Below are 24157 nucleotides of genomic sequence, written 5' to 3' on the forward strand. Positions count from 1 at the left end.
TAACACTTCAATTAAATTCTTAATAAATTTTTTATCTATTAAATACTCAAATATTTTATATTTTTTAAATAAATATTTGTTAACTTATTATTACTGTTATCGTTATTTTATAATATTATAGTTATATAAATTTATAAAAAATTTATCCGCTATCTGAAGTACTAGAATTTCTTCCCGATTTTACTGTAATATAAAATCAATAAATCACGAACCAATAGAAAATCAATAAAGAAGTTTATTGAAATGTGAGGGTCTTCAATACTGATACCACACAAGTATTGTTTTTAACGTCCAAAACCTTTACAAGTTTTCAAATCCCCACTTTGTCGCGTCGAAAACCTACGAAGAAATTAAACCTGAGATGATGAATAGAAAAATTTATTATTAAAAACATATTTAAATTTATAAAAAACTTGAAATTTAATTAAATCAAAAGAAGAATAGTTCTACTATTTAAAATAATGACAAAAAAAAATCAACATTTAAAAAAAAAACAAGAAACAAATAGAATTATTAAAAATAATTGCTAAAAATCCAACAACCAAACACGAAGATAATAACTACATTGCATAAATTGTTACTATTCTATAGTGATTTTTTTACCAACTTTTATAGTATGTCTTCTATAACAAAAAATTCAGTAGTGATGAAAACAAATTAAAAACATTAATAGTGGAATAACAAAAAATATATAAATAAAAATTAAGTTAAAAGTGAATTAATTTAAAAAAAACACACATAAATACAATTTAATTTTTTATTATCATAAAAGATTGAATATATAAACTTGAAAATGTCTTTTTATATATATATATATATATATATATATAGCTAGAGATAGATAAATAAACAAATAAATAAATTATATTAAAATATCAATAATGAAAGACAAAATTAATTTATAATGTCATAGATTTATTAAACATTACATTGCTTAATTTTGTTTTATATTTTTTCAAAACTTCCAGTTGAATTATTATTTATTATACATCAATTATGTAGATAAACATTATTTAATGATATTACTATTCAATTTTACGAAATTTGTCTGAATCATGAATGTTAATGTAATTAAAAGCCACCTGTCAATATTCTATTTTTTTTTTCTCCTTAAAGGGAGAGTGCTGACAGCTGTGAGTACCTTGGTGCCACTCTCATCTTCCCTCTCTCTGCTCTCCATCGTTTTAGGGTTTGCACTCTCAACTCTTCATTCTGTTTCTTATCTCTTTCTTTTTTTTTTTTTTTTGCTTTTTTCTTATATCTTCTGTTCTTAATTTTAATTTATGTTATATTATTTTCCCTCACATCTATAAATTTTTGAAATTGAAAGGATTCGTGCAGGATCGTTGAAATAGCTTTCGTTGTCTGCCTGTAAGTAGTCCATGCCCTACTTTTTTCCTCTAAATTTCATCATTTCGATGTTTGATTTCCTCTTGTTATTATTTTACTCCAAGGTTTTTTTTTTTTTTTTGTGTTTTTATACTCCCAAATAATTCATATTACTTTCATTATTTAGGTTTTTAGGAACATTCTGTTTCGCAGATTCCCTGATTGATTTTGGGATTTCAATCTGTTTTCCGTTTTCATTGAGAAGGTTATATAGTCACTTTTGTTCATCCTCCTGAAATGTTCTTTCTCTATTCTATTTATCGGTTTGTTTGTTTACTTTGTCTCTTTTCTACCTATAAAGGAGACAATGAAGGGTGATGGATATCACCACCACTTCAAAAATCCAAAGCTGCTCAAATTCTGAAATTTGGATATTTGACCTATTATTATCTTAAGGTGTTACAAAGGTCCAATTTGAATAAACTTCTTCATAACACTTATCAGAGAAGAAAATTAGCTAGTGTGTAAAATAATTCAAGCATTACGTAACAATAACATGACTACCTTCTAGAACTGTGTTTATCGAAGAGTTTATTAAAACAGACCTGCAAAGTCTTCATCCAGAATACAAACTTGTGGAAACGAAATATTAGATTTTGCACCTTGTCACTGGAGTAATTGTTTTTGTGGGACTGGTTCCTGTGTAATGTTACCCTTCAGGTGCTTTCTCAATCTGTTTTTTCTCTCCGTTTTAGTTTACCCTGTGTAGTGCCCAATGTTATCAAATTATTGTGAGTCAATGTACTTGACATAAATAATTTAGGTGTTTGTTTTTTGCTGTGCCTTCTGCAGTCTTCTAAGGGAAAATATATTATGGTTACCTTGTTGGATTCATATAGATGAAATTTCTAATCTGCATGTGTTTTTGTTAGTTGTTTGGTATTCTTTTTAGTTTATGGTGTGTTGGCTATAATGTTTAATCTCTTGTGAGATTTATAATTTTTATTGTGTGTAACTTTGTAATGCTTGACTTGCTTTATTCATATAGATTATTTTGTTAGTTTGAATTTTTGCTCACTTTTTGAGCGTAAGGAATGAGAATTATAATTTCATGATTGCAGCTGCTGTTGTCCTCTGACTTAGTTGACAAGTAGTTTTATTTCTACAATGGGAGATGCTGATAATGCCCTTCCACCTTCAAAGAAAAGGGCTGCTGGAAGGGAACTCACTCGAGATACTCCCGTTGATGAGGAGGAAGATTCTCCTGAGCTTGAGACTGGCACTTTCAAGAGAGCCAGTGATGATGTTCTGGCAACCAGAAGGATAGTTAAGGTTCGTCGCCAACAAACTAGTTCTGCTCCTTCTGCAAACCCTTTTGCTGGAATACGCCTAGTTGCTCCCACTGAACCCAGTGCTAATCCTGCTGCGACAACTGAAGTACAATCAACTGGTGAGAACACTGGTACGGATGATTCAAAGAGTAGTGATGGTATAGCTAAGGATTCTGAGAAAGCTGAAGATGGGGAAACTAAGAGGTCAGAGAGCAAAACAAATGAGACAGAGGATAAACCTATTGAGGATAAGAATGCTGCCGAAGAAAGTAATGCAGACAAGGAGCATACTGCAGAAAAGACAATTACCAATGACAAATCTCAGGTAGATAAAGAACAAAGTAAGGATGCCACAGGAAGTGAAAATGAGGATAAGAAGGATGCTGCACATGAGAGTGCCGGTGAGTTAGATAAAGAACAAAAAGAGGAGGTTAAGGATTCTGAAAATGATGGTAAGAATGAGAACATTGACAATGAGGATAAGAAAGACAGCAAATCTGAAAATGAAGAGGCAAATGCTGAAGGTGGCCATTTGAAGTCCTTTCAACTGCACTCAAGTAGCCAAAATGCCTTTACAGGTCTTGCTGGAACTGGATTTTCTACTTCCTCATTTTCCTTTGGTTCCTTTTCAAATGAAGGGTCCGGTTCTATTTTTGGACTGAAAAGTGACAAGCCATTTGGTCTTGGTTTATCCAACAATGGAAGCTCTGTTTTAGGGGCATCTTCTGTTTCTAAGAATGAGGGGATTGGTTTAGCAATGCAGGAGGTTGCTGTTGAAACCGGGGAAGAAAATGAGGAAGTGATTTTTAATGCAGAATCAGTGTTGTTTGAGTTTGTTGATGGCAGTTGGAAGGAACGAGGGAAGGGAGAAGTGAAGGTTAATGTTGCTAGTGAGACAAAAAAAGCCAGACTTCTTATGAGGTCCAGGGGAAATTTTAGATTGATTTTGAATGCCCGTCTTTACTCTGATATGAAGCTCACAAATATGGACAAGAAAGGTGTTACTTTTGCCTGCATCAATAGTGCCAGCGAAGGTAAAAGTGGTCTTTCAACATTTGCCTTGAAGTTCAAGGACGGGTCCATTGTGGAAGAGTTTAAAGCAGCTGTCATTGCACACAAGGGTGAGACATCAACACTTCTCAAGACACCTGAAAATTCTCCAAAGGCTTCTGATGATTGAGAAACATCATCTCCTTACTCATGTCCCCACAGTGTCTGGCTCCTTAGATGTTCCTTTACAAAGATATTTTACTATCCTGAGTTCGTTTGCCCTTGTGTGGCATACTTAATTAGTGTACTTGAATTTGAGTCAATCTCCAAGTGATAAGGAACTTAATTTTGGATTTAGACTGCACAGTTTTTAACTCTTGAACCTTTAAACTTGCTATAGTGCTGTTATTTCTTGAGCCTGGAGTTTGGACAAATTTGAAAGTGACATTCTACTTTGCTGTTGTGATGTTGCCGCGGCGAAATCACTTTTTTAAAACTATTTTATTGCGACAACCGGGACCGCCAAATAGATAATTTTTTTTGGGTTTCCTTTCATATGCATCATACAAATATGAGTACTTCATGATATTTTCTTCTTCAATGTGTTTTTGATAATTAATTTCTAAAAACATGGCAGTAAAGATGTTCTGGTTTTCCATGAGGGTTGTCTCAAAAAGCGTCCTCGTAAAATAAGGTTGATGACATTTTTGAGAATTAATTTCTCTTCAACATCACTTTAGTAATTAATTTCTAAAGCAGAGATAGTAAAACAAAGCACAAAAGGATGCTGTTACTGTAGAGAAAGGTCGAGTTTATCGCGGAAGGTACTTTTATTAGTGGTGGACAGTAAAAACTACAGAACGAGAATTTATGTGAAATTTAGAGTCTTGTGTGTGTGTATGTTTTGATAGGAAATTGAAATTTCATTTTGTGATAAAATTTTTTGAATTTTGAATTATAAGAATTCACATCTAATTTTATCACTAATGCGTGGGTATCTATCTTATGATTTATCACTTACATTATCATTTTTTTTTTGTGATGCTAATATTTTTTTCTAAATTGAATATCAAATCATTCTTCTTCTTTTTTCGTCAAATGGAATGAACTTCAAACACTTGATAATCAATGAGTTCATTTTTATAGTTAAAACTTTGATTTTTATTTTCAGATTTATGATAGATATTATTACTAAAAGTGCACCTCAACCTAATGCTTACAAATTGTTTATAAGAAAAAAAAATAACAAAGGTACAAGATAATTCGAAAATGTTTGATAAGTATCGAAAAATACATGTTCTAATTGTGACGAAAAAAGAGATAAAAAAATTGTTTGATAAGTAATAAAGAATACATGCTCTAATTGGGACGAGAAAGAGATAAAAAAAAAACAGAAAACAAGTAGAAAATACAAATAATTAAGAAATAAAATAAAATAGAAAAAGTAAAGGAAATTATAAACGAGGAGTTCAGAGAAAAAAAAATAAGAGAAGGAATTGAGAGAGAAAGAGTTGAGAGAAAGATAAATAAAAATTAAAAGTTGAAGGTAAAGAAAATTTAAGAAACAAATAGAAAAGCGAAAAAGAATAACAAAACGAAGGGACAATAAAGAGAAAGAGAAGAAAATAAAGATGATGTTTTTATTGAGTTTTTGTAATAAACATAAATATATTAGTCGGGTAATTAGTTGATAATTAATTGTGAGTAGTTAATGGATTAGTTGCTGAAATCTGTGTAATTAATAAGTTAGTCATTTATACTTGTCAAAACTTTGTGATCATGCAAATCAGATTTTTAATGATGTATATGATACAATAACAGTTGATAAACTTTTTTACAATAGAAAATTTATTATCCACAATTTTTTAATTTATTTGGGTGTTATATTTATCTTAAAAGAAAAATATACTTATGATATTTGAGGACGAATCCAAATATACCCTAAATATTTTACTTATTTAGATTGATGTTTGTTTATAGTGAGAATGATATATTTGTTATTTCTTACCTTACAAACTCATCGGATTCCACTTTTAAGATGAAACATCTAGGTAATTTAAAATGTTTTTTCAATTTTGAGATTGTTTACAAATTTGCTAATATCAATATTTGTCAACAAAAATATATTTTGGATTTTTTCTCTCGCACTAGAAGTTGCATTCTAATTTTGTTTATATTCTTTACCGTGACTTCATTCGCTTGAAGCAATCTTTTAGGTATTTATTTTTACACATATCTTTAGATAAACACTCAATTGACATATCTTATCAATATTACTACCAAGTCAATTCATTATAATCATATTATCACTTATTATACAATTATTTTTTATTATACTAAAAACGAAATATACCGGTACTCATTGCACTAAATAAATTATTTACTCTTTCATTTATATTAATTAAAGAAGAAACTTTTATTTTTTAAGATTTTATTTTTACTTTTACAAAAAATGGATCCTATCTTTCCTTAAATAAGTGATTGTTAAAAAATCTTATATCACAAATTCCTATTTAAAGTTTAAATAAATTGATTTTTTTTTATTGATTTTCAAGTTGTGGCCAAAATATAAATTTAGTTTTAAATTTTTTTCTTTTCATGTATAAACAATATTTTAAGAAAATAGAATATATTAATGTGTATAAATAATTCGTGAAATACATGTAGATGAATATAAAAGGAAGGCATTTATAAATTAGAGTTTATAATAAGTAAATATGTTTTAATGGGTACTAGAAAAAAAAACTGAATGTGTATTCGTATTTTTTTAATTTTTATTTTTAAAATATATTATTAATTTTTAAAATATTTGTTAAATAAGATAATTATTAAAAATAAAAGAAATTTATAAAATAACGATTAAAAATAAATTATTTTTAAAATAATTAAATTTTGAAATAATAAATAAAATTAAAAAAATAAAATATGTATGTGAAATTATTTTTTAAAATAAAGTTTAAAACAAAATTATTTGTGAATAATTAATTTTTAAAATAATAATTAAAGATAAAATTAAAAGATAAAATGTAAATAATATATATTTTGTTATTGATATAGATAACATGATTTAGATCTATATTAAATACTTTAAATGGTGGCATAAACTGGAGCCATCTCTCCCGAGTTGTCCAACTCAGTAGTCAGTAGGCAACCCAATCACTTACTCCAAATCCCGAACCGTGAAGGAAATTACTGAAATGCCCCCGATGATAAGATAATTCCACCACAACCCTTCCACTTTTTAGAGTCTTCTCTCTTCGTCTCTCCGTTTCAATTGCCAACAACACAAAATCAAATGTCCCAAATTTATCTAATCTAGGGTTTCCTTTCGCAAGGCGCAAACCTTTCCTCCCACTCCCACCCCCATAATCTAGGGTTTCATCTATCTAACCCCTTTTTCTTCCCCTCTCGTGCGCTCCAATAATTTTGGCTTTCCAATTCGCTCATTCGCTTTTGGTTTCTTCGTGCTCCTGTCTTTCGTGTGTTTTGGTGGTTGCGATTGATTCAGATTTTTGGGTTTTTAGGTTTTTGAGGGGTTTTAGGAATGGCTACGGCGGGTGAAGAAGGGCTTGACTACGAGAGTGATCCCGAAGAGGCCACGAGATCGCTCGCAATGCGGAGAAGGCGCGAGGCCAGTGATGATGAGGAAGGCGACGCCGACACCGACGCGAGAAACGCCGCCGTCGATCGCCGGATTACTCATTCCGATGTTTCCGACGGCGAGGGTGGCGTGGCAGATTATGATGACGAAGAAGAATTGGAAGAAGAGGAAGAAGAAGAGGAGGAGGAAGAAGAGTTGTTCGAAGAGGAAGAGGATGAGGGTAGGGTTGGAGAGGAGAGAGGTTTGAATGGCACAGTAGTTAAGGACTCTGATGTTGATGTTAAAGGCCCTTTGGAGGAATCAGGGAATGGAGATGATGAAGAGAAGAAGGAGAATGAGCCGTTTGCGGTTCCCACTGCTGGAGCATTTTATATGCACGATGATCGCTTCAGGGATAATGCCGGTGCACGCCATAGGTGTCTAAATCTTTACTGAAACCTATGCTTAATACGTGTGGTTGATTTTAAGGTTTGGTTTTGTTTTTACGTTTGTGTTTGTTGTCTTGTTAGGCGCATGCGTGGTGGAAGGAGACTCTGGGAGTCCAAGGATGACAGGAAGTGGGGACATGATAAGTTTGAGGAAATCACTCTGCAAGAAAGGCAATACAAAGAGGTGATGATTGATTTTTGTGAATTAATTGGAACAAATTTCTTTAACTTTTTATTTTGCTTATTGAAGTGAAAGAGACCTTCTTATGTAATCTGTGTAAAATTTAGGGAAGGAGACCTTCTAAGGGTAGTTATCGAGGTCGTGGAGGTAAAACACGAGGTGTTGATCGCGGTGGAGGATATGTCCGAGGTAACAGAAAAGGGTATGAAAACAGAGGCAATCAAACACAGGCACCCAAGAGTGTTGTGCGAGGGAGAGGACCCCGTAGGTACGAGCCTACTAATAAGAGCAATGATTCAGCATCCCAGGTGCAAAATAAACAGTGAGTACAGACTTTTGTATTATATAAGATCAGTTGGATTTGTGCTACCTATACATGTTATACATATTAAAGGTTTCTGATCGTAATCTTGTTATGTCATTTTCTAAGATATGGGAAGCAGCCGGAGAAAGTTCCACATGGTGGTTCAGGGAAAGCTTTCACCCCTGTCTCTAATTCCGAACCCGATCCTGTACCTTCTAAGAAACAGGTCTTTGCATCAAATTTGAATTATGCTTCTCCCCCTTTTTACCCTTCGAGTTCTTCCAACAAAGATACAAGTGTGACCTCAAAAGGGGATATCCCAACTGCTGCTGCAAGTAGGAACGTTCGGCCTGGTGTTGTCGATGAGAGTTTTTTGGTACAAAACAACGCACTTCTCCGGGGAAAGAATGTTGTCGATCATGTCAGCATGGAGAAGTTGTATATTGATGGGCCTGGCGCTCCATCTGTTGGGAAAGCTTTTAACAGTTTGCATATGCCACCACCTGGAGCTTCTGGAGTTAATGCATCTCAGTCTACTCACCCAAGAGGTACTGGGAGGGGTGGAGCAGTACCAGTGCAGATGAATTATCAGCCTGCTGCCTCTCATAGTCAAGCTGGTAAAATTGATCCAACTCAACTCCAGGGTATTCAGAGAACTGCTCCAGGACGTTCTTCTCCTTCTGTGCAAGCCCCTGCTCCACAGTTGGGTCATCGACCTGGTAGTGGGTCTCAGGCTTCATCTCCCCCAATCACAACCGCTGCAATTGGTTCAGTGGATTCTGGAGAAATTGATGCAGCTTCAGAATCAGGTAAATTGAAGGGTGCATTGGTTGGGAAGGGAAGGGAAGCTTCCCAGGGTAGCGGGAGGGGTTCTTTTGTTTATGGTGGAACTATGGGTACTGCTGGAAATATCAATGGTAATCATGGAGATCAGAACTTTCCAACCTTTTTGCCAGGTCAGTTTTAACCCGCAGTCTTCTTTGTTAGTATCGTAGTGCCATTATAGCGGTAGTTTGGAATCCAATGTAATTATTGTCAATTTGCATTTCTGTCATTGTTATACAATGTTGCCGAGCGCGTGAAGTAAAATTTGTAGCATCAATAGTCTGTGGAAAGTCAAGTAATTGTTCACTGTTAGAGATGGGTCTTCTTGTGTTGAGGGTGTTCTGATTATCAACATCTACTGATTTTGTTGTGTGTTTATACTTGTGAATCTTTCACAACAGATGCATAGATTTTTTTGTATTCTTTGATTAATTTTTCTGATCTTCACTGGGCACTGGTGTGGCACAGTTATGCAATTTGGTGGGCAGCATCCTGGTGGCATAGGAGTTCCTGCTGTTGGCATGGCATTCCCTGGATATGTTGCCCAGCCTCAACTTGGTTTGGGAAACTCTGAAATGACATGGTAAGGGTATTAATGACCGGATTTTATTCGTATGTTAAAATGGTTGAAATCTCCATCCTAAGTATGTGCATCTAAGTACGGTGCACATTGCAATTTTCATAAAGAAATTTATAATCAATATTATATTTAACTACTCTAATCAATTAATGTTTGGAATATCCATACACAAGCGTCTCATTCTTTGTGTAAAATATAAACTTTTGTTATGTTTTAGTTCCCTTCTGAAAAACTAATTAGCTACCTATTTTTTTGTTTAGGCTACCGGTTTTGACTGGAGCAGCAGGAGCTTTAGGGGCAGCTGGAGCTTTAGGAGCGGCAGGTGCTTTAGGGGCTACATATTGTCCACCCTATCTCACTGTTGATGGTGCTTATCATGCACGACAATCAGGGCAGACATCTGCAACAGCTACTTCAAGGTCGGTTCTCTTATAGCTTTATTATGAATTCGTATTGTTTTATGCTTTAACTATATTTTACTTAAAATTTTATGGCTTGGCATGACTGGTGATATTGTATTTTATCAATCTATTCCATTTGTTTTGTGTGGGTTTGGAAGAAGTGTTTATGGTGAAGTTTTTATGTTTCTGTAGCTTTTTGATGGTTTATGGTTTCTGTTTTTTATGATTGAATGTTTGCAGCAAGGAAAATAATGTGAATAAAGGTAGCAATGAATGGAAGGCACCACCAAAGTCTGGTACGCATTGATATTCCTTTCTCTTGATAATGTTTACTCGTTGCCATTGGTTTTAAATAATTTATTTTTCAAAATTGATCTGTATGCAGAGACTGTAAATGATGAGTTTGGACAGCGGCATAATAAGCCCCGCAGGCAAGTCGATTTTTGAGCATTTCCATTCTATTCATATTAATGAGTTTTCTTTTTGTGAATGCTTGAGCATGGTTGTTTTGGCTGTTTTTTTGTTTACTGGTAGCTCTTTTTTTTTTTAATTAGATCAACACAATCTCAATGAATGTTGGTTATGTTCCATGCAGATACTCGGAGATGAACTTTGGGCAGTAAAGTATTATATAGAATGCAACTTGTTTGAATAAGAAGGTGAGATTTTTTATTGCCCTCGATTGATGCACATTATTTTGCTTCTTATTGTTACGTTTTTTCTAAGCTTCCGTAATTTTAGTATCACAGGCCTTCTTCCTACTGGTCCTTTGTCCTCCAGCTTTTGTTCTGGAGTACTTTGGGCAGCGATATGTTTCAAGAATATTTAGGTGATTATAGAACTTGTATTTCGCTGTGAATATTTTTTAACTTGTTTTTTAGGGTTTACATTGGACTGTGTACACTGATGGACCTTTTTTTGTTCCCGTATTCAATTTCAGCAGTATATAACCGCCTGTTCACGCTGTTCTCCATTTAAAGAAGGTTAATTGCAGCTTGACAGGTGGTAGTTGCTTGTGTAATTGTGCGGTAAGTATATATGAATTTTCAGTTGATGTCTTTTGTGGTAGTTGCTGACGAAACTAAACGATAGTTGTTGTCTTTGCAGATTTTTCTTGCGTTTTGCTTTCGTTAAGCTCGTGAGAAACATAGGCATGCTTTTCTACAACTATAGATGTGGGGAAAGAACGACGATTGTTTTGCAGCAACTGATTTGCTCGTGGAATTGAGAATTTCTCGTGTAAATGGTTTTCTTATTCCTATGGTGTTTGACTTGTGGTAAATTATCATGAGCTGTTAAAAGTGTAATCCTTTATATTTTTTCCACATTCAACCTAGTGTTTTTTGACTGCGTGATATTTTTACACTTCTGAATATTGTTTTTGTTTTGTTCTATCAAGACTCTAGACTCAGACTTCGTGTTATAAAAGCAAGTAATATAGTATTTTGTTACCAAGAACAGGTTTGGTATTTTTTGATGTTTGGATTTAATTTTTGTTGTGAAATGCTTAAAATAAATTTAATTTTGTTTAGGAACTGAAATTTAAAGTCTTTTGAGATTTAAAGAAATATAGTGTCCTTTGATGATTAGTTCCTTCTGTTGGCAATAGAATAGAATAAAAAATTGTAGAAATACGGGAGGGAAGTTACTTTCAACCTAACAATTCAAAGTAAAATTGTTTAATTTCTTTTTACTTAAACTAGAATACTCAAGTACTCTAATCCGAAAAGAAATTGAACACAATTAGTTTGAATAAATAAAGGTTTAAAGTCGTTTTTTTTGTTTGGTTTAGTGTGTACTTTTTTTCCTGTTTTTTTCTAAATATGTTTAATCTTTTTATTTTAAAAATTTCATGATTTTTATTTTATATTCATCTATTGAAATTAATTAAATAAGTATTTTAGATTAAGGTTCTCTTGGACCAAAACAAAAATAAAACCACGGATTTTTTAAATGAAAAACTAAATGCATTTTGTTTGAAATAAAAAATAGCGGATTGTAGATAAAATTATAATTAAATTGGGAAAAAATGAATTAATATGTCTACTACATGCCAAGTGAGATCGAAAGCTCCTAAAACAGCGTTAAATGAACGATTTAACCTATCACGAATTATTTCCAAGAAAACCTAATGATAAATAAACAGACAATTTCAAATACTATATCATTAATTTTTATAGTACAAATTGTTTTAATAAATATTTAAAATAAATTACATTTAGATGTCCTGATATTTTTTTACCGATGCATATATCTCTATTTTTGAATGTTTACAATATTCATTTTTTAGGAGAGTAGACGTAATGATTTGAAAATAGTTAAGAAAGATCAAAGGTGTACGTGTAATATCATTAAAATTAAAATATTAAAACTTTTTTTGTAGGTCCACTAAAAGAAATATCTGATGAAATTTATAGAGTCTTGTCATTTATTCTATATTTAGCATGTTAAGTAATTTTAAAAAATTTACCGTTACTAAACAAATCACTTTCTAGCTGATTGGATAACTGAACTATAAACAAGAAAAGTCAAAGTGGTGGGACCCAGGTCAAACGCAAGGAGGCCGTTGGATTGATCCAACGGTCAGTATCTCAGGATGAGACTACCGACGGTGCAGTGCAGTTCAGTGAGTGGAATTGAAATGGAGAATGATGGCACGTGCAGGACGCACGCACGTGGTATTGTAATTGTTTCTTTCTATCTCCCTGAAATAACTCTCAGAACTTCTCACTCACAATGACACTGCAAAAACTTTCTCTTTCTCTCTCTGAGCTCTTCAAGGTGTATTGCTGTTGAATGTGTTGAAAGTGTTGAAAGAAGCTTAGCTCAGTGTACAATCGAAGAACAAGCTTCAAGAATCGTTCTTCAAACTCAATCATACACAGATCTTGAACGATCCATGTAATGCCCCTCTATCCTCTTCTGCTATCTTTCCATTTTTACATCATAGGTTTCTTGGTTAAGTAACTCTACCTTCTTCATTTGCCTGCAATGTTATGCGTTTCCTCTTTTGGTTTGGAATAAATAAACAGAAACAAACCCAACTCTTATAAACAGCTAAATAAAATTGTATTACTTTACTTCCAGTGGTTTGGTAGAACGATAGAAGGAGCTATCTTGAGAGTCTAGGGAAGAGAATAACAAGAAACGAACTGTTGAATGTTTTGGAGAACTAGCAAAAACTGTTTTTCTTTCTTTCTTTCTTTCTCTTTGGATGAGTTATGATGGGGAAAATGCTTCTTTTTGTGTAGTGAATTCAGAAAAATAGCGTTCGAGTTTGAAGCGTTCTTGGAGGCCTGTAATTGGATTTCGAGTGAGGCTTTTTTAGTGATATGATAGCTCAGGAAGCTAATGGAGGAAAGCATCAATAGAGGGGAATTTCAGCCTAATTTGGCTAAACAGACTTCATTGAGGTTAGGTGGAAGTTTGAAATCAACGTTATCTGGAAGATCAAGTCCGAGAAATTCGCCGACATTTCGGAGACTGAATTCTGGCCGCACACCAAGAAGAGATGGAAGGAGCAGTTTAGGCGGGGCACTGTGGTTTCGGAGCAATCGTTTACTTTTTTGGTTGCTTCTAATTACCCTCTGGGCTTATCTTGGATTTTTCGTTCAGTCCAGGTGGGCTCATAGTGATAAGAAGGAGGAATTTTCTGGCTTTGGAACAGGGCCGCGAAATACTGGCTCAGACGCAGAACAGGTTCAGCGCCGCGATTTGCGTGCCAGTGATAATTCATTGTCTGCTAATAATGAGACTGATACAAGTATAGCAGGGGCTAGTAAAACCATAAATGTAGCTTTGGCCAAGAAAGGCAATGATGTTCCGTCCAATCGTAAAACGAGCTCAAAGAAGAGGAGCAGGAGAAGACGTGCTTCGAAAGGTAAATCAAGTGGTAAGCTGAAACAAACTACAGAAGTTAAGAACTCTGATATAGAGGAACAGGAGCCAGAAATTCCTACAGCCAATAATACGTATGGAGTTCTTGTTGGTCCGTTTGGCCCAGTGGAGGATAGGGTTCTGGAATGGAGTCCAGAGAAACGTTCTGGGACCTGTAACAGGAAGGAGGACTTTGCACGTCTGGTTTGGTCCAGAAGATTTATCTTGATATTTCACGAGCTTTCCATGACTGGAGCTCCACTTTCAATGATGGAGTTGGCGACAGAACTTTTGAGCTGTGGAGCTACGGTTTCAGCTGTTGTGCTTAGCAAGAAAGGTGGTTTGATGTCAGAGCTTACTAGGAGACGGATCAAGGTGGTTGAGGACAAAGCTGATCTCAGCTTCAAAACTGCAATGAAGGCCGATCTTGTCATTGCTGGTTCGGCTGTCTGTGCATCATGGATTGGTAAGAACAGATTGGTAACAAGTCATTATGTATATTGTGGTTTTTAGTGTCAGAAAGTAGTTGAAGTTTGTCAAAGGTTTAGTTATTAATCTCAAAGTAGTTCTGGAATTATTGGTACAGAACTTCATTTCTAAACCTGTCATGCAATGATACAATATTATATAATTCAATTGTCTCATTGAATGGCATTGGCAGAGGATCTTCACCACCATGCCTTACTTCCTGTGTATAAATATAAACTTCCAGCCTTTTAATAATTTGATGTTTGAACTTTGGAAATTGATAAAACAATTGATTTTGATTTTACCTGGAGGTATGCATATTGCCCTGTTGGTTGATTGGAATCTTCTACTGTTATCAAGTTGAAGACTGGGGTATATTTTGTTGTAGTTTATAATCTGTCAATGCGTATTTGTAATTCCACTTCTCTACGTGTCTTGATAGAAAATAACTATCTTTTTATATGCTTCCAGAACAATATATCGAACATTTCCCTGCTGGTGCAAGCCAAGTTGCATGGTGGATTATGGAAAATCGTCGAGAGTACTTTGATCGTTCCAAAGATGTATTGGACAGAGTAAAGATGTTGGTTTTTCTTTCTGAATCACAATCTAAACAGTGGCAAAAATGGTGTGAAGAGGAAAAGATAAAACTTAGATCCTACCCTGAAGTTGTTCCATTGTCTGTTAATGATGAACTGGCGTTTGTAGCTGGTATTCCTTCAACACTTAACACTCCATCCTTTAGTACTGAGAAAATGATGGAGAAACGGCAGTTATTGCGAGAATCAGTGCGAAAAGAAATTGGCCTAACTGATAATGACATGCTTGTGATATCACTTAGTAGCATCAACCCTGGGAAGGGCCAGCTATTGCTTCTTGAGTCAGTAAGCTCAGTACTTGAACAAGGATTGTTGCAAGATGATAAGAAAATGAAAAAGGTATCAACTATGAAGGAAGGCATATCTACCATGGCTAGAAAGCATCGCAATAGAAAATTGTTACCGATGTTGAAGAATGGCAAAGTAGCTTCCAATGATATCTTAAGCAGGTTACATGAATCTAAAAAAAGGTTTTATAATTTATGGTTGTAAAGTATACAATTTTTGTATGTTCCACTGATCATGAGAATTTTGACATTCACAGGAGGAAACAAGTTTTGCCTAATGACAAAGGAACAATTCAACAATCAATCAAGCTTCTTATTGGTTCTGTTGGATCAAAGAGCAACAAGGCGGATTATGTTAAAAGCCTTCTAAATTTCTTAGAACAGCATCCAAACACCTCAAAATCAATTTTTTGGACTCCGGCCACAACTCGGGTTGCCTCACTTTACTCTGCCGCTGATGTTTATGTTATAAACTCTCAGGTAAGATTAAAGGTTAAATTATTTGTAAAGTAGTACATGAAATGTTTATACATTCATAAATAGGTGTAAGTATCCTTCATTCTTTAGTGTGCATGTGCTTATGAGTATAATTTAAATCTCACGTCCATTATATAATATATAGTTCCAAACAAATCTACTTGTAAATGACAACATTGTTTCAGTATGTCTGAAATATTATTATGATGTCATGGTAAGTTATTTGTTGATGCAGATGAAATATGTGCCTTTTTTTTATCTAATTTGGATTCTCATCCTATTGTCATAAAGACTTGAATTTGTACCTAGCCTCTTTAGTTTCCCTATCAATAAAAAATAAGATTTACTACAATTCTGCACTGAAATTATTAGAAATAACTAGGAATCCAGTTTTTGGTTCTGTTTCCTTCCAACCATAATAAAAAAGCATTTCATTTTGCAACTTGACATAATCTCTAAAACTACACATTCCAGATATTACTTCATGCAGAAATCAAATTAATTGTAGAAAGAACTATTCTCTAGTATGCAAAACTGTTGTTAATTAGCAAAATGGTGAACAGGGGCTGGGAGAAACATTTGGACGTGTGACTATAGAAGCCATGGCGTTTGGTCTTCCGGTATGACTACATTTTCTCATTAAACTCATCATGAGATAGCTGTTGCAGAAGCATATTTACCTTTTCTATTTACTTTTTCTATGAAAGTAGTTGATAACTTAATGGTTTTATGTCATCACATGTGTATTGTCTGCGGTGTAGGTTCTTGGAACTGAAGCTGGGGGAACACAAGAGATTGTTGAGCACAATGTTACAGGTCTTGTTCATCCTGTTGGACATCCAGGGAATCTTGTTCTCGCACAGAATCTGCGGTTTTTACTCAAAAACCAGTTGGCAAGGAAGCAAATGGGGGTGGAAGGAAGAAAGAAGGTGCAGCGAATGTATTTGAAGCAACACATGTATAAGAAATTTGTAGAGGTTATTGTTAGGTGCATGAGAAGCAAATAAGTGAAAGACGTAACTGCTTGGTACTTGCAATGCAATACTCCCATTCTTTTATTAGATTGCACAAACCCTATTCAGTCCAATTTATGGGAAAGATTACCAGCTTTTGTGCTTTATTTCGTTTGGAAATAAATAACGTTCCTGAAAAAGCAATATTGAGGATAACACTAAGCATAAAATATTGAGAGAACAAAAAACTGGACTTGTATATGTTTTCATCCTAATCCAAAGTGCAGCATGTTTTATTTGTTCATAATTGAAGCTCAACTTGTGCCATATATTGTCATCAGATTGGAGATGTTGGAATATGAGGTGGTGCCATGTCAACTTAAGATAATCTTATAACATTTTAGGATATGATTTTAGTGACTGTTTAACTTTATAAAATTGGTTTTGTAAAGATGAATTAATTTCAAAACTTACTTTTAAATAGGTAAACGATGTAGATAAGGAGTTAAGATAATTTCTATTATTAAAAAGTAATATAAAAATATGCCAAAAGATTACAACAAATACTTCTTGAATTTCTCAGTATTTCTAACATAATCACGGACAGGAAAAAAAAATATTTTACACGTCTATTTGAATTCATTAACCAAATTACTTAGTTAACAACTGCCTTTTTTTTTTTCTTTTTTTCTGAAAGTATCTGTCTTGTTAGGATGAGGATCACCTACAGTTTTTTGACTTATTTATTAATTTTATACTTAATCTACAAATGTCATTGAAGTTGAAATTTGAAGTATGAATCCACCTTCTTATTATTGCTTCTTATCTGAAATGTTAAGTGTCAATATCATATGAGTGTTGAAGAAGGTAGGGAAATACAAGTTGGAGGAAGTGGCCAACTTGTACAGACTTTTGTCTTAAAAGTAATTACAAATAAGAAATTATAGACAATTTTTCAGTGAATTTATTGGCTTCAATGAAAAGAAGTTATTTTGATTGAAGTAAACATCTTAATAATTAAATGAGTATACGCACAAAAAAAGAAGAAAAAGTCTCAGTGAGTCTATTGTATGAGTCCAAAAAGTAAAGACTTCGTTTATTTTTTATATATTGACTTTATCTTATGATTTATAAGGAGGATATAAATTTACTTATATTATCTATCATTTACTTCCTCTATTATTCCTCTATTAGATGGTATTTTGTCTTAATTGTGTGTAACACTTTTTTGTCATTTTTTTTCTTTGTCTATGTTAAGAAATGTTTTGTTTTAATTGTTTAGGTTGTTTTCTGTTTTTTTTTTCTATATTTGTAAAAAAAATGTAAAATTCTATGATGTATGTAATATGTTATATTGAGACATTATTTTTGTTTAGATTTTTTTTATATATAATACAATTGTGTTCCTTTCATTCTTATTTTTCTTGTTATTGTGGAATAAACTCACCAATCGAGAAGAGCAGGAAATTAAAAAAAAAAAAAAAGAACAATTTTGAAGCTCATACATTATTTATTTTTTTGTGAAAATAATGTTTGATTACGGAGGATTAAGATGAAAATTATCTCAATATAATAAAGATATCTTGATGCAATAAAAAATAAGACGAACATGTCAAACTTCAATTTATGAGACTTTCAAAGTACGCATTAATCCAACATGAGTTTGAACTTATGGTGGACAATCTTATATTCTTATTTTTCATAAACTATTTAGTGAGCAAGATGTGAATTTATATCTTGAATAATAAGATTAAGACTTTTTAAATATCTAAAGAATAACATACTATGATCGATAATCAACAAATAGCCAAATTGAAGTGTTTAGAATTGACAATGAATTACATTATCAAGAGTAGTTTAATGAGTTTTACATGAAAGAATATATAATAATATCTATCTAAATCAGTTTAATAAATTCTAGACTAAATCAGTTTAAGAAGATTACACACAGGTAATTAATTTTGTTTATAAGAGAAACATCATGATGGTTGAAGAGTCTTGTACGCAACGCTCATCTGAACCTCGAAAGCGATTGATCTAAGGGCAACTCATAAAAGCTCTCAGGGTTACAATATCTCTTTTCTCACAAAAAATTATGTTATTCTATTTTTACCAAAATAAAAATTCAATATTTACAACCATTTTAGTCATATACGGTTGAATAATTTATAACAACAATTATATCATAAAGTTTTTGAATAATTACGTAGATACCAAAAGGGATAATCGCTATTAGTTGTATTATGTTTTATAGATAAGAATGGCCTTTAGTGGATGGACGGTTATAATTTATTTTAGATATGATTGACAAGGAATTTAACCATTATATATTTATTTATATATTGTCCACAGTTAGGAGCTAGCATAACATAAAACTGATCGAAAGAGACAGAAAAATTTTGAAAAGAAAAAAAAAAAATTAAATTTGGTTTTAAATTTTTTAAACTAAATGTGAATGATGAATGAACAAGTTTAGAAAACATGGCGATTTCATTCTGAGATTTGAAAGGCAAGAGTGTGCGATTGAACACTCCATAAATGTACAATACAACTCCATAAAAGCTTAACTTTAACTAAAATGATGAAGCTTTTGAGTAGAAGGCAAAGCAACTAAAGAAAACAAAAATGTTGCTTCATATAGTATTTACATGAACTCGGCCCAATCAAAAACTCAACTACTAGATTTCCAACATACAACTACATTGCAAGTTCCCAGTGTACTCCTCCGGGCTCACCACTTTGGCCCAAGCCCCATTCTTCAGATCCAAAACAAAGCCCATATGCGGTTCCCCAAACCCACTCGACCCAATAACATACATGCTCTCTTCCCACACTCCCACGCAAGCAACATTCCGAATCTCACTCGGTACCTTCGCAACCCTCCGCCACGTGTCTCCCTGCAACACCACCACGTCACCGCCGCGGCACATGTACATTTCCCCCTCAGCACCATCCCCTCCGTCTACGCATGTTCGAGGACACGCGGCCGCATCCAAGAACTCCTCCTCCACCTGGCCCCACTTCCTAGTGGCCACGTCGAAAACCTCCGCGCTCCGCTCGAACCGCCCCTGCATCTCCGTGCAGTAGCCACCCACGACGCAGAGCGCGCCGCGGCGGAACACGGCCTTGCACTCGTCGCGCTCGCGGGACATGTCCGGGAGCGGGACCCACACGTCGTTCGCTACGTCATACGCAAGCGCTGATCTCAGCGCGTTCTTCTCCTCGTCGTGCCCGCCCGCTACGTACACCGTCTGATTTTGATCCGACGCGCACGCGAAAAACGTTCGGGGCCCACCCGGCATGTCGGCCCCACGCCGCCACTTGGCTGACAGAAAGTTGTAGATAAAAACCGAATTCGACGCTTTCCACGAATCTGGGTCCCACCCGCCCAAAACGACAAGCTCGTACCCGACACCCGCAATCTGACAGAACATGGGTAACCCGGAAGCGAGTTCGGGTCCCAAGGGCAACTCGCTCCATAGACCCGCCTCCGGTTCGAACACGCTCAGCCCGTAAACCGGATTCGCAGAGGCCTTCGCAAGCAAGCCGGTTCGGGTTTTTTCGGAGTCTATCTTGGATTGAACCGTGACAAGGATTTTTTGTGCGTGTTTTGTGGTTCTCCTCCTACGGTGAAACTCCGGCGAGTAAATCTCCGAGTTCCAACCCTTGCAGACGGATGCCACCGCCGCGAATTTCTCGTATGGAACCCTAATTAAACAGTCTCGGGCAACGTCCTCTGGTAGACCTGAAATCAACTCCATGGTAAAACAGCAGAACAGCAGAGAAGGAAACAAAAGACGAATCCGGTGTTCTTGAATCAGAGAAATCCCATGAACAGCAACACGATTAAGAGATCGAAGAGAGAAAGGGTAACAACAAGGGTTTATGGAAAAAGGTTGCTATTTGAAAAGGAGAATCTTCAAGTTTGAAAGAGAGTGAGTGTTGAGAAGAGTACGAGAGAGAGAGGATTTTATAGGGATCACAATGAGGCGCACATGGTCTTCCAGATAAGTTTTCAGCGATATTGAGATTTGTTAACAAAATAAAAAAATATAAATATAAAAAAACGGTGGGTCTTCTAGAAGGTTTTCAGAAACCGGCAACTTGCAATATTGAACCAGGGGTGAACATGGTAAAAGTGCATGGTAATGCTTTCTGCTTCCAACTATAACCAACGGCGGTTGATTTTTCTGGTTGACATATTTAATTTTTACTATTTTTTTATATTATTGTTCTTCTCTATTTTTAATTTGTCTTCTGCAACTCCAGGTCATCTGAATAGTGTCAGAAAACTATTTTTAAATTTAAAATTATATTTTAAGGAATAAAATAGCAAAAATATCATCTGTGTTCTAGAAGGTTTTAACCGGCAACTGGCAAACAGAAAAAGTAGCGGTGAGATGAGCATTGAAAGCAACAATCATGTTAAATAAATACCCATTCACTTGATAAGTTTCACAGTTCCAACCAATCTATTTAAAACAACTTTCAATAATTTAAATTTGTTTTTTACTTTAAATACAAGGTAAACTATTTTAAATATATTTATTGCTTCTATTAGTTTTTAAATTTCAATTAATTTAACTATATCATGAACTATTCTAACTTTTGCATTAATACATTTTGTAATTTAGAATGTCATTTTACTTTTTTTTTCATTTTGTATTAAATTTAAGAATTTAAGAATACGCGCGCCGGAGATATGAAGAAAAATGATATATTAAATGAAATAGTTGACTAATGAATGAAATTAGTTATTACTTCCCACTAATATAATACTCTTTTAAAATAGAAAACAACCAATAATAAAAATTTGAAAAGTTACATAATTTTATTTCTATCCTTAGTGAAATATTCAGATCAAAATGATATGATTGAAATCCTATAAAAAGTACTCTGTATGAATAAATAATAGTTTCCTGTAGCATGACCCAGTCTCTATTTAGTTTAATTATATTTTTAAAGTGCTCTTACCACAGAATTTTCACTTTAAACCTGAACCTTTGTGCGAACATCTTCATTAGACTAAAAGACTTCAGTTGACTAAGTTTATTATGTGGATTGAACTAATATTATATTTTAATAATACAGGAAAAAAACAACCATTATAGTCAAAATAGTTCATTTCAAATTATAAAAATTTAAAATTAAATAAAAACTTACTTAATAAATCAGTTCAGATATAATTTTACGTTAAATACATATTAATTTAATTTATACACATCTTATAAAACAAACATAGTCTTGTCACCGAGATCAGTTGTTACTTATCTTTCTTTAATCCTCAACAAATGTGTAAAAAGCAAATAAAATATTGTTTTATTTTCTTTATGCTTTCCGAGCAATATACGATTTCGAATAATTTTCAGCTTAATTATTTGAAGAAAAAAAAACATATACAGTACTATGTACTATATGATAAATGATGTTATTCAATGATATTTATACTAATGATACGATCTCGAATAATTTTCAGCTTAATTACTTGAAAAAAAAAATATACAGTACTATGTACTATATGATAAGTGATGTTATTCAATGATATTTATACTATATGATAAGTGATGTTATTCAATGATAATTATTAGTGTTTATAGGAACAGGGTGTAAACTGATTAACATTTATCATACCTAGCTATACAGAACTAGGTAATTAAGAAAAGAGGAGGATAACTATTCAAGATTAACATTCTAATTGTTTAATTATGTAAACCATCTTTAATAATGTTTAATTTTTGTATAAATATATTTTACTAAATACATTCTATATAAATTTTTAAATGTTTAAATGGGTCGAAATAAGACTTTATAAGAGAATGAAGAACGAAGTTTGCTTCTTCTTTTTTTTAATATTTTCCATATTAAAAATGAATATTTTGACTTTAAATACATTAAAATGATATTGTTATAATCGATTATATATCTGAAGTATTGTTTATTTTGAAATTTAAAAGTAGATTACACTTTCTTTTTAAATATGTATAAAAAAGTAAGTCAAGATCTTTATTTAAATTATTATTTGTCTTAATTCTTAAATAATGTATGATTATTTGACCTAACGAAATAAGTTTTTGGTTGATGACTACGGTTAAAAAGATTTGATTTTAAAACTATTTTTCACTTTTTTTTATGAGGTTAATGTTTCATTTCAATTTTTCATTCACTTGTATATTCACATATTTTATAGGTTCTCCATCTCTTAGAACGTGTTTGATTTAGTATTAGATAATTGATTTCAGCTCAATCAATTCTCCAATATAGAATTAATAATTAGTTGTTTTTTATTTAATGTAAATTTTTTACTTTTTAATTGATTTTGAAAACCAAATATGTACTGATTATGTGTTAAAAAATAAATTATAATAAATTATACATCAATTTGACGTAAAACCAAACACGCACTTAATAATTTAAGTATCGAAAAAGTTTTTATAGATGAATATTTTCTCAATTTTCATAAACCAAATGGATAATCAATTTTCAAATATACGATTTAACTTTACAAGAGTACTATATTTTGTACCATGGAAATATTAGGTGGTAGATAAAAACATGACTGAATAAAATAGACTATATGTAATAATATAAAAAAGAATCTCTTTATCCAAAAGAAAAAAAAAATCACTCTTATATTAAAAAAAAACAATTTTAAGAAAAACTTTAAAAATAAACTAATTTTCATTCTTAATTGTTTTCTTTTAAGTACTAAAATAATTCAAGATAAGTTCTCTTACGTGAACCATCTTTTCTCACGGAAAAACCATGCTATTTTCTGATGAGAATATTATTATAATATAATTATAAAATTGCATTTATCTAATATAAATATATTCTATTTTCTTTTATTTAAAATGAAACAAAAATATTATAAAAATGAAATGACATTTTTTACGACAAATATTACTAGCTTATTTTCCATTAATTAGACCGGTCCTTTTTTTCTGTCAGTACCTATCAATAAACATGGGAATAATACATTTATGCAGCAACACTTTGAAGTCATACCAATTTTTTAGTATTATTGTAAATGAATTCAAATATAGTAAGAAAAGAATAAATTTAACGGAATCATAATAATATACAGTTATAAAAATACTACTACAATAAAATGTCTTATTAATAATCAATTTTAGTGATTAAAAATTGTTAGTTACTATAGTGATCAATTTAGATACTAATTTACAAAATTAAAATTTATTGATTATTAAAATAGTCACTAATATAAAAAAAATTATAATTGGTCACTAAATTTGTTATTAATTAATTAAAGACCAATTTAGTAACTAAGTTATTTTTGTAGCCAAAACTTAGATAGCTAATTTTTAGTGACCAATTTTTTGTAGTAGTCAAAACTATGATAACTAATTTTAAAAACCAATTTAATGACCAATTATAATTTTTTATTCATAATAGTAACAATTTTAGTAACCAATAATTTTTGTACTTTGTAAACTTGTATCTAAATTAGTCACTATAATAACTAACAATTTTTGGTCACTAAAATGGGTTACTAATGAAGCATTTTCT

General features: G+C 32.7%; 4 protein-coding genes across 11 annotated transcripts; 3 read left to right on the forward strand and 1 right to left on the reverse strand.

Moving 5' to 3' along the window:
* Positions 1-1094: 1094 nt before the first annotated feature.
* Positions 1095-4007, forward strand: LOC114185020 (nuclear pore complex protein NUP50A-like). Of its 2 annotated transcripts, none has more exons than XM_028072500.2 (3): positions 1095-1189; positions 1331-1371; positions 2451-4007. In XM_028072500.2, exon 3 carries the CDS (start codon positions 2497-2499, stop codon positions 3838-3840), a length of 1344 nt encoding a protein of 447 aa, XP_027928301.1. In that variant the 5' UTR covers positions 1095-1189; positions 1331-1371; positions 2451-2496; the 3' UTR covers positions 3841-4007. The 2 variants fall into 2 exon arrangements, with proteins under 2 accessions (XP_027928301.1, XP_027928302.1); XM_028072501.2 differs by having other exon boundaries at positions 1127-1189; positions 1342-1371.
* A 2866-nt stretch (positions 4008-6873) lies between these two features.
* Positions 6874-11368, forward strand: LOC114184969 (protein MLN51 homolog). 6 transcript variants are annotated; one of them, XM_028072408.2, is made up of 12 exons: positions 6875-7667; positions 7761-7863; positions 7968-8182; positions 8291-9120; positions 9458-9572; positions 9830-9988; positions 10211-10266; positions 10356-10401; positions 10566-10629; positions 10720-10799; positions 10911-10998; positions 11078-11368. In XM_028072408.2, exons 1-9 carry the CDS (start codon positions 7195-7197, stop codon positions 10591-10593), a joined length of 2025 nt encoding a protein of 674 aa, XP_027928209.1. In that variant the 5' UTR covers positions 6875-7194; the 3' UTR covers positions 10594-10629; positions 10720-10799; positions 10911-10998; positions 11078-11368. The 6 variants fall into 6 exon arrangements, with proteins under 6 accessions (XP_027928211.1, XP_027928212.1, XP_027928209.1 ...); XM_028072409.2 differs by having other exon boundaries at positions 10914-10998; XM_028072406.2 differs by having other exon boundaries at positions 6876-7667; positions 10712-10799.
* A 1284-nt stretch (positions 11369-12652) lies between these two features.
* Positions 12653-16797, forward strand: LOC114185164 (UDP-Glycosyltransferase superfamily protein). 2 transcript variants are annotated; one of them, XM_028072722.2, is made up of 6 exons: positions 12653-12871; positions 13222-14312; positions 14786-15362; positions 15458-15680; positions 16241-16297; positions 16439-16797. In XM_028072722.2, exons 2-6 carry the CDS (start codon positions 13322-13324, stop codon positions 16682-16684), a joined length of 2094 nt encoding a protein of 697 aa, XP_027928523.1. In that variant the 5' UTR covers positions 12653-12871; positions 13222-13321; the 3' UTR covers positions 16685-16797. The 2 variants fall into 2 exon arrangements, with proteins under 2 accessions (XP_027928523.1, XP_027928525.1); XM_028072724.2 differs by having other exon boundaries at positions 12689-12871; positions 13231-14312.
* Positions 16798-19241: 2444 nt separating this feature from the next.
* On the reverse strand, positions 19242-20603 carry LOC114185616 (Galactose oxidase/kelch repeat superfamily protein). The gene has a single exon (XM_028073455.2). It carries the CDS (start codon positions 20389-20391, stop codon positions 19309-19311), a length of 1083 nt encoding a protein of 360 aa, XP_027929256.2. The 5' UTR covers positions 20392-20603; the 3' UTR covers positions 19242-19308.
* Between the last annotated feature and the right edge of the window lie 3554 nt (positions 20604-24157).

This window comes from Vigna unguiculata, chromosome 5, assembly GCF_037176805.1.
Source record: "Vigna unguiculata cultivar grain cowpea cultivar isolate G323 ecotype 2 chromosome 5, ASM3717680v1, whole genome shotgun sequence".
In the NCBI taxonomy this organism is placed as follows: Eukaryota; Viridiplantae; Streptophyta; class Magnoliopsida; order Fabales; family Fabaceae; genus Vigna; species Vigna unguiculata.

What these genes read in the sequence shown, in the direction of transcription:
- LOC114185020 (XM_028072500.2), top strand. Translation starts at nt 2,497, where the DNA reads ATGGGAGATGCTGATAATGCCCTTCCACCTTCAAAGAAAAGGGCTGCT.
- LOC114184969 (XM_028072410.2), top strand. Translation starts at nt 7,195, where the DNA reads ATGGCTACGGCGGGTGAAGAAGGGCTTGACTACGAGAGTGATCCCGAA. An exon ending in AATGCCGGTGCACGCCATAG is followed by an intron (nt 7,668 to 7,760) that starts GTGTCTAAATCT and finishes TTGTCTTGTTAG; the next exon opens with GCGCATGCGTGGTGGAAGGA. An exon ending in TCCCAGGTGCAAAATAAACA is followed by an intron (nt 8,183 to 8,290) that starts GTGAGTACAGAC and finishes TCATTTTCTAAG; the next exon opens with ATATGGGAAGCAGCCGGAGA.
- LOC114185164 (XM_028072722.2), top strand. Translation starts at nt 13,322, where the DNA reads ATGGAGGAAAGCATCAATAGAGGGGAATTTCAGCCTAATTTGGCTAAA. An exon ending in TCCAATGATATCTTAAGCAG is followed by an intron (nt 15,363 to 15,457) that starts GTTACATGAATC and finishes TGACATTCACAG; the next exon opens with GAGGAAACAAGTTTTGCCTA. An exon ending in CCATGGCGTTTGGTCTTCCG is followed by an intron (nt 16,298 to 16,438) that starts GTATGACTACAT and finishes TCTGCGGTGTAG; the next exon opens with GTTCTTGGAACTGAAGCTGG.
- LOC114185616 (XM_028073455.2), bottom strand. Translation starts at nt 20,391, where the DNA reads ATGGAGTTGATTTCAGGTCTACCAGAGGACGTTGCCCGAGACTGTTTA.